The sequence below is a fragment of the Rhinolophus ferrumequinum genome, chromosome 12 (assembly GCF_004115265.2).
Source record: "Rhinolophus ferrumequinum isolate MPI-CBG mRhiFer1 chromosome 12, mRhiFer1_v1.p, whole genome shotgun sequence".
Classification (NCBI taxonomy): domain Eukaryota; kingdom Metazoa; phylum Chordata; class Mammalia; order Chiroptera; family Rhinolophidae; genus Rhinolophus; species Rhinolophus ferrumequinum.
In genome coordinates, this window is record NC_046295.1 from 335,788 (window position 1) to 353,068 (window position 17,281).

General features: G+C 37.0%; 1 protein-coding gene and 1 non-coding gene across 4 annotated transcripts in view; both read right to left on the minus strand.

The window, feature by feature from the left end:
- IARS1 (isoleucyl-tRNA synthetase 1) overlaps positions 1–17,281 on the minus strand; it is a 79,187-nt gene that overhangs the window by 57,348 nt on the left and 4,558 nt on the right. For all 3 annotated transcript variants that reach the window (XM_033122624.1, XM_033122623.1, XM_033122622.1), the window contains 6 exons: positions 14,230–14,355; positions 12,398–12,554; positions 12,019–12,138; positions 9,922–10,004; positions 7,088–7,205; positions 1,148–1,295 (listed from right to left, as the gene is read on the minus strand). In XM_033122624.1, the coding sequence (XP_032978515.1) occupies positions 1,148–1,295; positions 7,088–7,205; positions 9,922–10,004; positions 12,019–12,138; positions 12,398–12,554; positions 14,230–14,348 (745 nt within the window). In that variant the 5' untranslated portion in view covers positions 14,349–14,355. The remainder of the gene's footprint in view (positions 1–1,147; positions 1,296–7,087; positions 7,206–9,921; positions 10,005–12,018; positions 12,139–12,397; positions 12,555–14,229; positions 14,356–17,281) is intronic.
- LOC117032567 (small nucleolar RNA SNORA84) lies at positions 17,145–17,277 on the minus strand. The gene has a single exon (XR_004424757.1). It is a non-coding gene; the product is annotated as a small nucleolar RNA SNORA84 (small nucleolar RNA).

Below are 17,281 nucleotides of genomic sequence, written 5' to 3' on the forward strand. Positions count from 1 at the left end.
AGCCACGTTCGTCCCACCCTTGTTCCATGGGGACAGAAGCTCCTGTGCTCAGAACCCTTCCAGACTTCACCCTCTGTACACTTCGTCTGGCTTTTCATCTGTATCCTTTATCATACCCTTTTAAAATAAACTGGTAATCTAATAAGTACAATATTTCTGAGTTCTGTGATCTGCTTAAGCAAATTAAATGAACCTGAGGAGGTCAGAAGCATAGGTGACGACCTGGACCTGTGTGACTGGAGTCTAAAGTGGGGGTGTGGTGGTGGGAGAGTCTTGTGGGACTGAGCCCTTACCCTGTGGATCTGATGCTGATTCCACACTCAAGTATCTGAACTCAGCAAACTGCTTGGCGGTATTAAAAAAACGCACATCAGAGATTCCTAATAATGATGAGATGCCACCACTCTAATTCTTTTATAATAGGGGCATGATGTGCAAAGGTGTATTAAAATCTGAAAATTATAAGGAAAGTTTACTTTTTGTATCTGTGTACTATTTTAATTTTTTGTGTGTTACATTTTCAATCTGCTAAAGAGAAAACCACAGGCCCAAAATGGTGACTCAGGCTAAAAGCCCATGATACCAAACCTAGACTTATCACCTGACCTAATAGCTGCTTCAACCTCTCTCAGAAACATAATCTTAATCGACCAGTTTGGAATTTTCTGGTCAACACCAATGACGTAATCTGTCACCTGAGCTCTCTCCATCCCTTCCCATCCTCACAGAAAGATGAGGCAATCTGCATGATAATAAAACCCTTGCTATTCACCTCCCACTTCCTTTTCTTCCTCTAATAGCTCCATTTCCCCACCCTTCTTCCTACAGAAACCTGCCGTTTTGTACAACCCTAGGAGTTCTCTTCTAGTGGTTAGACAGGATGCTGCCCTCTTAATAAGCCAATTAGACCTTCAAATTTACTTGGCTGAATTTTGTTATTTAACAGATTAGAAATGAAAAAACAAAAAGCAAACAAACAAAACCCCCCAAAAAAACTCTTTTAGAGGTTATTTTCTGACTGTCTAACACTTGCTCAAAAACTTTTATTTTTACTCCAAAAAGAAATGTCAATTTCATTTCCCCCCCCCCAAAACATGTCAAAATTATCTTTTCCATACCAATCATGAGTAACGAGGCTCACACTTACCTTTAATCTTCACATATTGCATAACTGGATTAACACACAGGGCAAGGTTACTAGGTAGAGTCCAGGGAGTAGTTGTCCAAGCAACCAAAGATATATTTTCATCTTCCTCCAAAGGGAAAGTTACAAATACTGAAGGATCTTGAACATCCTGAAATAAAATGATGTATTTTTTTTACAAAATGCACAATAGACACGAAAGAAAAAGGAATTAATCGTCAAGAATAAATTGATTTCATAATAAATGGCCTTTATAAAACCATTTGCCATATTTATAAAAATAAAATACAAGGCAAGACATTTTTTCTAATGTACTTTAAAAGTCTTAACAATTACTTTAGTACAATTAAATTACATACCGCACAACATTTTGGTCAGTAGACCATATATATATAGTGGTGCTCCCATATTATAATGGAGCTGAAATATTCCTACCATCTAGTGATGTCATACCCTTCCTAAGGTAGTAAGGCAAAACTTTACATAAGTACTTAGCATTGTGTTAAAGTTGCCTGCAGTATTTAGTACAGTAACAGGCTGTATAGGTGTCTAGCCTAGGAGCTGTAGGAGAACAGAATTTGTCATCCCCAAATATGTCTATTTGGCAGAAGGATTATTTTAGGCTGATTAATTTTGAGACATGGGAGAAGCTCTGAAAACCAAGCAGAAGTTACCCTTTGTAAAAGACATTTACACTTGTAAGAGAAATCACCATTTGTAAGGGTGTCACCTCTCCCTGTACCAGGCAGAGGAAGTATGTTTAGAAACTCTTATCAATGCAGAAGACAACTATGTAAATCTGCAGAACAACTTTACATTTGTTTACTTTGCTTTTCCTTATCACTTCCCATCACTGACTGCCCCCCACATCCTCAACATCTTTTGTCTTTAGCTGAAGAGGGTATTTAAGGTGGTGACGTCAGCTGTTTTGGCAAGTTACTTGGTTTCCCTGGGTCTCTCCCATGTATATAAGAGATACACATATTATTAAACCTTTTTTGTTTTCCTCCTGTTAATCTTTTATTACAAGGATGTCTCAGCCAAGAACCCAGACGGGTAGAGGACAATTATTTTTCCTCCCCTGCAGAGGAATAGGCTATACCATACCACCTAAGTGTGTAGTAGGCTATACCATCTAGGTTTGTGAAATTTCACAAAAATAAATTCCCCTAAAAGATCCTTAAGCGAAGCATGACTGTAGTCACAAATAAAACATTTTAAGTGTATCAAGAGGGATATATAATTGAGGTTTTGCTATTTCAATGATCTATTTTATAAGTCCAGAAAGAGGTAGGTCAACAAGATAATTGTTTTGGAAAATAATTATTCTTTATTCCAAAAGTCACTTTGAAACATCATATACTTGAAATTGCAATATGCCAAAATTGTAACAGGGTGAAATGCTTGGCCTCTCTGACTCCATCTTGCTCATGCCTGCTTTGTTCCCATAGCCTTCAGGTTAATTGCTTCTGCTTAGTCTCGCATACAGACATGCTAATCATTAGAGGAATTCTGCTTGTGGCTTGAGTTTTATAAAAATAGTCCCTTATGGGGCGGCTGGCTCAGTTGGTTAGAGCCCGAGCTCTTAACAACAAGGTTGCTGGTTCAATTCCCGCATGGGATGGTGGGCTGCGCCTCATGCAACAAAGACTGAAAATGGCGACTGGACTTGGGGCTGAGCTGCGCCCTCCACAACTAGATTGAAGGACAACTAATTTAAGCTGATGGGCCCTGGGGAAACACGCTGTCCCCTAATATTCCCCAATAAAATTTATTAAAAAAAAAAACAAAACAAAAAAACCAGGCCCTTATGGGAAACTACCTCTTCGGAGGAGATAAGGGAAGTATGTGCAAAAATAATGATTTGTTTATCAAAGATTTTACCTGCTTCACATCAACTAGAATCAACAGACTAAGAACAAAGATGTTTCACATCTAACTAGGACTCCTGCTGGCACCCAGGTGTCTGTGGGTGTCAGTCACCTCTTGCCCCTCCTGTTGCCCGTTCCCTTGACTTAAAAGAAGGCTGAATTCTATATTTTCTTAAGAGGGTTCTTTAGGATGCTAGTCTGCCATCTTCTTGGCTTGCTGGCTTTCCGAGTAAGTAGCTTTCTTTGCCCTAACCCCTTTTCACTCGACTCATTGGCTGTTATGTGGCAAGCAATACGAGCTTGGACTTGGTTACAAAATTAATTCAGTTCATTAAAGAAAAACAACCAAAACAAACCTTAGTGGCAACAAATATACAATCAGTGAATTCCTAAAGTGAAAAAAGAAAATGCCAAGTACTGGCAGGAGACAGAGTAGGCAGAACTGTCTAGTGGGAGTACAAATCAGTATAACCACTTTGGAGCACTCTGTTAGAATGGGGAGAAGCAAATCACAGCCCACAAGCCAAATCTGGCTGTTCTCTGTTTTCATACAGCCCAAGAGCTAAGAATAGTTTTGACAGCATTGAGTACTTGAGACAGAGACCATCTGGCTAACAAAGCCTAAAAATATAATATTTACTGTCTGGGCCTTTACAGAATTTGCCAACTCCTATACTGGAGCTAAATGTAAGTGTACCCTATGATTCAACAATTTCACTCCTGGGTATGAATACAACAGAAATGTGTGTATTATCTGCTCCCCAAAAGACGTTCTAGAATGTTCACAGTAGCACTGTTGATAAGAACCACACACTGAGACTTACCCAAATGCCCATCAACAGTAGGATAAAATACTAGACAGTAATTAAAATGGTGATCTACAAAACACACAACATGGATGATTTTCAGAAACAGAATCTTGAGCGAGAAGCCAGACACAAAAAGAGCACACTGTATGATTTCATTTATAGTTTAGCATCAACAAATGAATCAATGCTATTGGAAGTGGGGATAAAGGGTGTGGGGCTAACCTGAAGAGAGACCATGAGAGGGGAGAGCTATTAATAGGTCCATAAGGTTCTTCCTGTATTTTATCTGGGTGTTGGCATGGCAGATGTCGTCACTTTGTGCAAGTAAATATAGTAGAACAAGTAAATGAAAGAGGAGAAAAACGTTGTCTTATCAATAAACCAGGCAATGGGTACTAAGATGTAAAGCATGAATGTTAGGAGGTATAGTAATGAATATAAAAAAATTAAAATAAAAAACCTCTCAAGGGAAACCTAAATAAAACGTTAATAATGATTGCCTATGGGTACTAGGATTATAATTTTTTTCTCCTTCTTTATATCTTTGTATGGTTTCCAAATTTTCCACAATGAGCATGAACTTCATAAATAATCAAACCAACCAGACTTCTAAAAACTAAAAATTTAGACAACAAATAAATATTTTTACATACTACAAACTGGTTTACAGTTGGAAAGACTTTCTCCTATAACTCAATTTACTTCTGCACTGCTTGCTCACTCCCAATAAGAGAATGTAATCTTTGAAAATTCTAGGAGCTCATAAGCTATTATGGGGGTCTAATATGTAAAAATTTAATTGCCAAAGGAAATGCTAGCATAAGTATACAAGGGTTTATATAAAAATGTTTAGGTCAAAACTGTTTGTTACCATTAAAAAAAGAAGTTATGTCCCTTCAAAATAACTCAAATGTTTATCAAAAGAATGAAAAAATAAACTGTAATCTATTTGTTATGTGAAATACTATACAGCAGTTAAATATAAACTTAAAGCTACAAGTATCAAGATAAAGAATATTTAAAACATAATGTGTAGCATAAAAGACAAGGTACAGAATTAGTACAGTGGGTAAGATTTAAAAACATGCAGAACAATGCCAATACTTATGTAGATAGTAAAAGTATAAAAATATGCATGGGAAAGAAACACCGAATTCAGCATAGTGGTTACCTATCAGAATGTATGGAAGGAAATGGAAAAGACAAAGGTACTGTAAATAAATAAATTGTGGTACATGCACCTACACAGAAATTAGAACAAAAGCTCTGTAAGGACACATGACATAGATCACTGTCAGAAACATAATGTTGAGTGCGAATAGCCAGATACAAAAGAATACATAGTGCATCTTTCCATTTCTATAAAGTACAAAAACAAGTCAAACTAATCAACTGTTATCTGTACTATTTGATGTATTTTTTTAGAAAAGACGCCTTTGTTGGAACCCATCAAATTGTACACTTAACATTTGTGCATTTAATTGTTTATAAATTTTAATCACCTTCCCTTGACCACCCCTCCCCCAAAACCATAAACAAAATACTGACCTCTATTAATGACATATACAAAGAAGGAAAAAAACAAACATCAAAATGAAGTACTAATTTCTATAAAATACAGAGGACAGAGAAAATGTTAAATTAGACCATAAAGAAGTAAGTAATCAGGAAAATTCATATTGTGGAAAACTCTACAAGACAAAAACACCTGTCCCCCTGGGGCCGGCCCGGTGGCTCAGGCGGTTAGAGCTCCATGCTCCTAACTCCGAAGGCTGCCGGTTCGATTCCCACATGGGCCAGTGGGCTCTCAACCACAAGGTTGCCGGTTCAACTCCCGCAAGGGATGGTGGGCTGCGCCCCTGCAACTAGCAAGGGCAATTGGACCTGGAACTGAGCTGCGCCCTCCACAACTAAGACTGAAAGGACAAGAACTTGAAGCTGAATGGCACCCTCCACAACTAAGATCGAAAGGACAACAACTTGACTTGGAAAACAGACCTGGAAGTACACACTGTTCCCCAATAAAGTCCTGTTCCCCTTCCCCAATTAAAAAAAAAACACAAAACAAACAAACAAAAAAAACCTGTCTCCTAAACAGTAATTTTCAAGGGGGTGGGGGAGGGAAGAGACCAAAAAGACAGTTATTACCATGTATGAACCTTCCTTAGATTCCAATACAAACAATCAGACCCAAAAAACTAACAATAACCGAGGGGCAAAGGATATGATATTTATCAGATATACACAAATGTGAACATTGATAATATGTAGAAATTAAAGAATGATAAAGTATTTAATACTAAGGATGATTGATGATTATTTTTTTAGGTGTGATAATGGTATTATAGTGATGTTAAAAAAAGACAGTGCTTAGTATAAGATTCTCTACATTTTATGTGTGCTTAAAATATTTTCTTAAACAAATACAACACAACATGAGCGCTGGCATAGAAGGGCATTTAAGAGACAATGGGAATAATGCTCACCTCACAAGGATTCGCAAAGATCAAATGGGATGCATGAAAGCATTCTGCAAGATGAAAAGTACTTTCAGAATGCAAGTTTTAATAATTTAATTTCCAAATCTGAGCCATGATATAGAATTCCAAAAAAATCAATCTCCTTCAAAAACAAAGAGGGACAGAGAAACTCTCACAAATGATAACACCTCTTGTATATACACACATGAGAACAGCCAGCTCACAGAGAATTTCAGGAGACTTACTGCCTGCCTTCGTTCTCTGTCTAGATGAGGTAAAGCAGAATACTTTGTAAACATCAGGCACGTCTAAACTCTTCTATCCAGACCACCACCAGCAGAACATTCCCTTCGTCAGAGAAAAGATCATAATACTGTGTACTGATCCCTAATCAGATTTTTTTCCAAATATCTTTAACGAATAAAGGAACTATGAGGTCCCAGATGAGGCATAACAATCACCCAACCAACAACGCCTCTGAAATAGTGACTAAAGGTAAACAAGGCAGAGCTGCACTTGTTAACCAAAGAGAGGCACAAAAATATGATCAAAACAAGCACAACCTATCACATTAAGACACAGCATTCATAAATCTCATGGGGGAAAACCCCTCGTTTTTAATCTTAACAGAGCCTTGGTTGGTTCAGTGACTGGCGATGTTAGCAGCACTCAGTAAGGAATGATCAAACTGACAAGATGCCCCAGGCTGACGTCCCACCTCTGGAGGAGTGACTGGTCACCAGTCACCTAACTTCCATGTACGTAACTCGATGCCATACATACCTTGTAATTCTGGTGAGATTCGAAATTGGAAAGTGGAGTGTTGCACGCAGTAGAGAAAGGCATGACTTTCACACCTCTATAAATAAGGCCTTTATCATAGAGTTGTTTGAAAACCCACCTAGCAAAGTAAAGAGACAAAGTTTTATAATGATTATAAACCAAATGTCTGTTTCCCCAAATGCAAACATTTATGCTGGTTTCTGTCAACCAAAGAGGTGAAAACACAATGTCTCTCAACTGAAGACTAGCTGGTAAATTACAACAGACCAGTATAATTAGACATTCTATAGACATAAAAGTGCTAATATCTGTTGACATGGAAAGATGTTCATGACTTAATGTTGACTGGAAAAAGTTAACTGACACCGTATTATACAATAATGTGAAGTATTGTACAATTATGTAAAACTGTACATATCAGTATAAATATTTGCATTTTTTTAGGAATGCTAAAAAACAGATTTTCACTAATATCTTTAACTATAGCTGGAATTTCAGTTTTTGTTTTTCTTAATAGATGTCTGGTGTTATTGCTTAAATTTCACTATAATGGGTAGTTTTACAAAGCAATTTAAAAAGTACAGTATAAACCACTGAAATTAGGACCAGGGATCTCTCCTAATCAAAAACTTTCATTGAATACTTACAAATGTTGCTTTAAGCTCAATGTACCAAAGCACTGCAAATGTCAGTAAGTCATCCCAACTTCTCCCGTGGTGACTACTCACTTCTAGGTAACTGGATGCCTGAATGCATAGGTGCCATTTTAAAATTAATTTTTATAGTCCAATTCCTATGTGCCTGTCACAATAAATGTATTAAACTCTCTCCCCTTTGCTAAAATATATTTTGTGAAAACTGTGCATATGTTTTCATCCTATTCTTTTGGCTTTAAATAAAGCTTAAAAAGTAATGTTTTATAACACATTTCCCAACTTAACCTCGATCTTAAATTATATACTTTGATGCAAGGATATTCACAGGGAACTAGAGGAAGAGTGTTAGATTGCTATCATAATACCCAGTTTTCACACCTAAGAGCCATAAAATTAGCTGTGTGATCTCAGGCAAGTTAGTCACCGGCCTTCACCCCAAACAGGGTCCTAACCCAATCCACAGGACTGTCTGGATCTAGGAAAATTCATGCGGAACTACTTCACACACTCCAAAGCAGAGCTGCAATCTCAATTGCCACCATCACTAACGCTGGTATCTGCTACTATGTAGTAAAGGAAGCTCCTACTATTTTCTATATTCACCCGAGGTCTATGTGACTTATTTACACGCCAACATGTTCGTTCCTCAGTAACATTAACACTCAAATACCAAGAGGTTTAAGAAACTGTTTTCCTGATTCAAGTAAGTTTTGTGTAAATTAAGAAGTATGACACAGAGCTGTATTTCCCAACATGCAGGCACTTGCCACCAGTGCTCATTTAAATTTAGATTCATTAGCATTAGAAATTCAGTTTCTCAGGGAGGAAAACCACATTTAAGTGCTTAATTGCCTTGATCTAGAACATAAACAGTACTCCTTTTTCAGATGTTTAACACAAACCCTGGTGTTTAGATGCTCTAATCCTGAGAACTCCAACTGCTCAGTGAATGGGAAGCCCCCCGTCCCAAGTCCCTGGTATGTCAGAGAAGCTGATCAGCTTCCACGGGCCTGGAGGTACGTGCACAGGGACACATCAGAGCCAAAAGCTCCGAGAACTGCCCCCAGGTATGTCGCTCCTCAAAGGCAAAGAACACGTGCCAGCAGGTGCAGCAGATGCTGACTAACGGATGTGAGCAGGTGGTCAGGAAAGGGGAAGGAGCCACAAGCACCTACCAGGCAGTGCAATGAAAGTGCATCCTACAAAAGACCTTTGCAACTCCCCTGTAATTATGCATAGTTCGATAAAAGCAGGACTTCCTCAAGGCCTGAGTTATGCACAGAGGACATTTTACAACCATAATAATGCTGCTTAGCCACTAATGAAATGTAGTGATTCTCAGACTATAGTGGGAGGCTCAAGTTAAATCACCTATGAAGACTGGCACTACAACAGTTGTCTTATAATAGTAAAAAGAAGAAAAATCCATTTTGAAACTTATCGAACAGTGACTGCACTATACACCTTCTCTCAGTATAAAATTTAAGTACACAATCTCTTAGACTTAATTCTTAAAAAACAAACTTCTGAAACCAAAGTTTCCCTAAATTTTCTATCAATCCATTATGGCAAAAAAAACCCTTTTAACCGATATCAGGCCATTTATATTCTTTATTCTACTTAGTGTGAACAATTGTATGTTCTGATGCAGAAATACTAACGTATTTGATTACAGGTTGCTGCTCAATCTTCTGGAGCCATTGTATATGACAGAATACATGCATATCTTATTACCCATCTAGAATCTAAAATTTACTGAATTAAAAAACCAATCTCTGTATGACACTAGATGGATATATGTCATTACAAATTTGCCCCAAACTATAGAATGCACAACAAGAATGAACGCTAAAGTAAACTATGGACTTTGGGTGACTGAAAAGTATCAATGAAGGTTCAGTTGTAACAAATGTCCTGTCTGACGGGGATGCTGACAGTGGGGGAGGCTGTGCACATGGGGGCACAGGGCACATGGGAATCTCTGTACCTTCCTCCTAATTTTACTGTGAACCTAAAAATGCTCTATAAAAATAAAGTCTTTAAGAACAAAATCAAAACATATCCATTCCCAAAAATTTCAGGTAAATAATTATGGACCTGAAAACTGATTCATGCTAGAGAATCTCTCCACTAATATAACAGAATATTTATTATATTTATAATTTCAAATAAACCTACCAGACAGATTCCATGAATTGAGGATACAGAGTTTTATAGTCATTGTCAAAGTCAATCCATCGACCAAGTCTGGTAACAGTAGACTTAAAAATATAAATATTAGAGTCATTAGAGAACGATATTTATTATTGGACATCAATGAGTTTTACTTCTATTATCAACACACATAATGATTTTGAGAAAACAGATCAATGGTTCAAGTAAATCTACATTACAATCAACACACAGTAAGGTTAAGAGCCAGTTTTTTGTGTGGCATTCATCCTATATGCAGATAATGTTATTTAAATATTACAAAGATAATATTATAAAAAAATATTATGCTATGTCATAAAAAATATTAATATTCCTTTATGAAAGTGTAGCAAAACTACCATTTGGAAAACACCACAGGTATAACTGTTGCTAGCACAAATTATCAATGGATGCTAAAATTACTGAGTTAAAGTATAAAAGAAACAGGATATTTGCAAAGAATCTCCCCATAGGATACTTATTAAATACAAAGGAAAAACTCCAACTTTACAATGAAGAAAGCTGACAGAGGTCATCTTAGTAAACACAGTTAACATCACCAATGAGACATATTGGCATTACAGGCCTCTTGACATGATAGACTTAGCAGGGTATAATGTCACTTCTGAAGCCTTCCTTCTAAAAATGCAAAACCAATATCTGAGGAAATATCAGATATTGAGGGACGTTCTACAAAATAACTGGTCTGTACTCTTTAAAAGTGACAAGGTCATAAATGACAAAGAAAGACTAGGGGAATGTTCCAGATTAAAGGAGACTAAGAAGGTATGACAACTAAATGCAATGTGTGCTTCTAAATTGGATCTTGGTTCAAAAATAAAAATCAGTAGGACAACTGGTTAACTCTGAATAAGGTCAAAAGTATTGTGTCAATGTTAATTTCCTGCTTTTGACAATTATACTATGGTTATTGATGATGTTAGTTGGGAAGTGGGTGAAGGATATAGGGGAGCTCTTCAGACCACTTTTGCAATTTTTAATGAGTCTAAATTATTTCAAAATGAAAAGTTAAAAAAAAAGTTTTTTAAGGAAAAAACAAAGCCCCCATGCATATTATAATCATCAAGATTTTCTCCTACTGGTGACCAGGCAAGAAAGTTAAAGAAAATTAGGTTAGGAGAAAACTGAGAAGCTTCGATTTTCAGGTTGATGAAGCAAAATTTTATTCACCAATGAAGAGAAGCTACTCAATGTTTTGAGCAGGAAAGAGCAAGATAAACAGTCTTGTGAGAGAGAACTCAGCAGGCTGAGTGGGAAGAACGTGAGCAAGAGACCAATTAGGAGACTGTTAGAGAAATAGAGACAATGGTGGGTGAGAAGCTAGGGAAAGGTTATAGGAATGAAAATAAATGACTAGAGATATTAAGGAGAAAGTCCTGATAGGATTTGGCACTTGATTTGATCATGAGGATTAATGTTTGAACCCTGGAAGACTGATACCATTGGCAGAACAGGGAATTCTGAAGGACAGTAAGTTCGAGAAGTCCAAGTGGTAAGATGGAGAAGATGAAGAAAACAAAAGCCAGACCTGTTTTTAAGCTATACAGACATACTAACCAATCTAAGAGCCCGGGAGGAAAACGGAGTCGAGGACCTTTGTTTCTAAGAACAAGAACGCGGACAGCGCTTGACAGTTACTTAAGAGGTACCAGCTGTGGGAGCTCTACTACTACGAAGAGAAGTGGGCAAGATAGGAGTCAAATTAATGTAACAATGGGTCCAAAGTTGAATTGATTTTCACGTCTGAATTTTTTTATTACAACATTCAAGTTAATGTATTAGCTAGGACAGCCTGATTCCTGTCCTATACTGTGAGTAGGTAGGAGATTAAAAATGCAAGACTAATCAAGCACTCAGAAATAAGAGTTTAAGCTACAGTCTAATAGGGTTGGAGATGGAAACTAAACACTCCTTTAAAAGGATGGTCGACCCCTCTAAAGTCACAACCTCACATGGACAGCCATACTTTTGAGAGCATCATAAAAAGCACAAAGGACCATAAACCATTTAAACTCCCATTTAAACTTAAAATTTTTATTCATTCTACTGAAAATAACATACCTTCCACTCAGTAGAATACCTCATCACAATTGCTCGGCACTGATTGTTATACTCTACAATCCCCATTTTGGTTACATCCTCTGGTCCTCGGATTCCCAGAGTCTTATCGATTTCATATTCCTGAAAATTTACGGTAAGATTGTTAACAACCCTGCCCTATGGAACAAATGCAATTCAGCAGTTCTAGCAAATAAAACAGATTTAAATAAATTAGTTTTCAGAAAATCTACAGAGAAAATGAACTATAAATAGTATTACAGAAATGAAGTAGAAGAAAAGGTCTGCTATAGTAAAAGTTCATCATACTTTAACACACTATATGATGAAATCGAATGCTTAAAAAAATCAAAACATTATAAGGCTGGTGACTCAAACATACCACAGGTAAGCCATGACAATCCCATCCAAATCTTCTGTCAACGTGAAACCCACTCTGGTGAGCATATCTTGTAACTATGTCTTTAATTGTCCCTGCAAGTATATGTCCGTAGTGAGGTAGTCCAGTTGCAAAAGGAGGACCATCGTAGAAGGTAAATCTAACAGAATTGATAAAAATATGGTAAGTTGGTTTAAAATAGACAGCAAAAATTTAGGACAACATTTTTCTATAGCTGGCTCCTGTGACAGTGGAGTCTTCAGGGAGAAGAAAAGCAGTGAGATCAGGAAATTCAGATAACTGATTAGATATTTACTAGAGATCTACAGCAGAGCTGGAGAGACCTCCATTGGGCCATCCATTCTTCATTTATTAGTTCTACGACATAATCCAAGTTATTCATACTGATGTTGAATGAAATTATTCATTAGAAAAATAGGGCAACGAACACCTATCTCATAGTTTCTGAGCACATGAGATACATGATAAAAACAGTAATTAAAGAAAGGACTGGACTTCAGGTGAATGGAGACTAGAGGCAGGAAGTACCCTAACAGAAGGCTACTACTAGTATAAATACTTAATGAGGAGGTGATAATGAAAAAAATGGAAAGGAAGAGAGTGATATATAAACTCTATTCAACAACAGGTCCAAATTTGAATTGTTTGAGAACATCTTACTTTTATTAGAACACTTAAGTTAACCTATTCAGAAGAACTCTTAAAGAAACTGAATCTACCCCAATAACTAAGAACTCACTCATTTAATATACAGGGTGTGATCCAAAAATACAGTGAATGTCTAAATTAAAAAAATTTATTACAGTAAAAGACACATTGCCATTAATCCCCCTCAAAATACTCCCCCTTGCTTTGAACACACTTATCCCATCGTTCTTGCCACTTTCTGAAGCAGTTCTGGAAGTCCTCTTTCCTGAGTGTCTTTAGTTGCGCTGTCATGGCTGCCTCGATGTCCTGAATCATTTTGACTTTGGGGAAGAGCCAGAAGTCGCATGCTGCCAGATCCGGTGAATAAGGTGGATGAAGACACATGGTAATGTTTTTATTTGACAGAATTTGCCATATACTAGAAGCGATGTGTGACAAGGAGCACTGTCATGATGGAGGATGATTCACAGCACACTTCAAAACACACCTTCTCTCAACCGTAGCTCACACCCGACTGCACAGAACAAGTTGAAACTTGTCACAGACTGTTACTAAGGTTCGACGCACCATTTCCCAAATTGACGATCTCTGCCTTTCTGTCGGATGGCACTTGGCAGCAGCATTCACCATATTTTGTGATCACAATGGAAAGGCTCTGTCATACATTGCTTCTGGTACAGCAATTTCTGTTAAATAAAAACATTACCATATGTCCTCATCTACCTTATTTACCAGTTCTGGCACTGTGTGACTTCTGGCTCTTCCCCAAAGTCAAAATGACCATGAAAGGTAAGTGTTTGAATCAATTCAGTACATCGAGGCAACCATGACAGCGCAACTAAAGACGCGAAAGAGGACTTCCAGAATTGCTTCAGAAAGTGGCAAGAACGATGGGATAAGTGTGTTTGAAGTGAGGGGGAGTATTTTGAGGGGGATTAATGGCAGCGTGTCTTTTACTGTAAAAAGTTTTTTGTTTTTTTTTAATTTAAACATTCACTGTATTGCTTAATCACACCTGTATATCTACTATTGAGAGTATCCACAATATAAAGAGCTAAGAGATTCTGGGACTACAAAGATGAATAAAAAGTTTCTGCTTTAATGGAATGCAGTCTAAGAAATGACTATTCTTAAGGACTCTACCTTTACCAAACAAATTCACATACTTCGGCTTATGTTTTGATTGCTTTAAGCATTCTTGAAAACAATTAAATTCGGACCAGAACTGCAAGATTTTCTCTTCTTCAGCAGGAAAATCGATGTTTTCTGGAACTTGCTGAACCATTTTGTTGCTGCAAGAGAAATCAAATTTATCATTCTTAAAAGAGAAGTCTAGGAATAATAGAGTACCATACATTAAAATGACTGTACGTATTACTACCTATGATACTACATGGTATTTTAAAAATAATTACAGTTTTGAGGTAAAGTTCACCCTTATAAAGTGTACAATTCCATAGTTTTTAGTATCTTTACAAGCGTGTGCAACAATCACCATGCTCTAATTCCAGAACATTTTCATCACTGCTCCCTCTCTGCCCTCTGAAAACCTGTACACATTAGCAGTCACTCTCTATTCCCTCCTTCCCAATCCCTCTGACAACCATAAATTTGCTTTCTGCTTCTATAGATTTTCCTATTCTGGACAATACATCTAAATGGAATCACGTATCTATAGCCTATTTTGTCTGGCTTCTTTTGCTTAGAATTATGTTTTCAAGGCTCCTCCATGTTGCAGTACACATTCATACCTTATTATTTTTTATGACTGAGTAATATTTCATTGTATGGATATATCACATTTTGTTTATCCACTCATCAGTTCATGAACATTAGGACTGTTTCTATTTTTTGGCTATTATAAATAATGCTGCTATGAATATTCATAAGATTTTGTGTGGACACATATTTTCAGTTGTCTTGGGTACATATCTAGGAGTGAAATTGCTGGGTCATATGGTAACTCTGTAATTCACTTTTTAAGAAACTGCCAGGGTGGCCGGTTGGCTCAGTTGGTTAGAGCGCAGTGCTCATAACACCAAGGTTGCCAGCTCAATTCCCACATGGGCCAGTGAGCTGCGCCCTCCACAACTAGATTGAAAACAACAATTTGACTTGGAGCTGAGCTGAGCTGCGTCCTCCACAGCTAAACTGAAAACAACGACTTGACTTGCAGCTGATGCGTCCTGGAAAAACACACTGTTCCTTAATAAAAATTAAAAAAAAAAGAAAAAAAAAGAATAAAGGATGACAAAAAGAAAGTGCCAAAATGTTCTCCAAAGCTGCTGCATCATTTTACATTCTTCCAGCAGTCGATGAGGGTTCCAGTTTCTCTAAGTCCTTGCTTTATCATCCATTATTGGATTACAGGAAATCCTAGTGGGTAAGAAGTGGTATCTCATTGTGGTTTTGATTTGCATTTCCCTAATGATTAGTGATGCTGAGCATGTGCTTATTCGTCATTTTTGTATTTTTGTAGAGAACTGTCTATTCCTCCTTTGCCCACTGTTTAACTGGGTTGCCTCTTCATTGTTGAGTTGTAAGAGTTCTTTATATATTCCAGATACAAGCCCCTGATTATCAGTTACATAATTTGCAAAAAATTCCCCCTATTCTGTGGGTTGTCTTCTAATTTTCTTCACGGTATTCTCTGAAGCACATACATTTTTAATTTTGATGAAGTCCAGTTTATCTATTTTTTGTTGTTACTTGAGCTTTCGGTGTCAGACATGTCTAAGAAACCACTACCTAAAACAAGGTTGTAAATTCTTAGCTCTTGTATTTAGCTCGTTGCTCCATTTTGTGTTATTTTTATAAACAGTGTAAAATAGGGATAAATGTTATTTTTTAAACTGTTGCAAAACTTGTGTCCAAATCACATTTTTCAACTATAGTATAACATTTAGTAATTGTAGACAATATACTTCTAAAAGTAAACAAGAAAATATTGGGAATTCTATCTCATCACAATAAAAATTCAGTAATAATAATCTGAAAAAAAATTAAAGTAGGTTAAGAATTCATATCTACACTCGCAGGACAGAAAGCAATTCTGCTGAAATAACCTCATTTTGTTAATCTCAATAACAACAACCTGCTATTGAGGAATAACAAGAAAGACCTAAAAAAAATTGAAGGTCAAAAGATGAGACTGTCACATTCAAATAATTCCTAGCTCATTCCAATTTTCCATTTTATCCCTTTTGTTGCTTATTCATGGTTTTTGGAAAGGACAAACCCTATACTTCTCTGATTTAATCACTAGCGAGAGAAGTCTTAAAATGTCCTTTTAAGAGTTTTACTAATAACCTCATGTAGAAACACTTGCCCAATCCATGGCTTAACTACCTAGCAAGCATTCTGGAGCCCATTCCTCCTCAAAACTTATTTCGTCTCTCCTTTCCTTTATTTTTGAGATGTGAGAGTACCTTTGAGGTTTACATAGGAAAAAAATAACAAAAGAACAGGCGGGCTGTTTAATTAACTCAACTATCCATTTCTGATTAGTGTGCCATTAAATGGTACTAAATAGAAGTTGAAAGTATTTTGGATCTTCAGCTCTTTTTACAGCCTTTTGAGAACAGAAAGAGGTATCAGTTTGTGCATTTACTGATTTATTGAGGTCCTACTGGTTTACTGACTACCTTATTAGAGACTAACAGAAACTTAAGGGAACTCATTGGAAGACGAGTAGATGTTTAGAGATCAACATATTTACTTCTGTCAGTTCTAATGATTACCAGGACCTACGGGAGCCATTAGAGTCGATTCACCAACCCCACCTCTGAATAAGGAGTCAGAACCTGCATTTTTAACAAGATCCCAGCATGCACATCAAAGTTTGAGAGTCACTATTCTGAAACTGTTCGAACCATTATTCAGGAATTCTTTTTTTTTTTTTTTTGAGAAAATGTCATTTAAGCTTTCTGTGAAGATGGCTCATAACTCTTATAAAATTTTCTAGCCCCCAAAGATTAGGATTCTCCCAAAGAATCCTACTCTACTCCCCCAAAGATTAGGATTCACTGCATTATGCCAAACACAAAGACCAATGTAATGGCATTGAGTTTTCCAGGAAAAGCCATGTATCAGTGACCGGGCTATGGTGGCTACTGAGAAGAGACAGCCCCCATGCATAAATCACAGGATTGCTCTGGCCCCTCACTTCCACTGGAGAGCTGTACCTGCACAACAGCATCCAGGAACCACAGGGCGCCG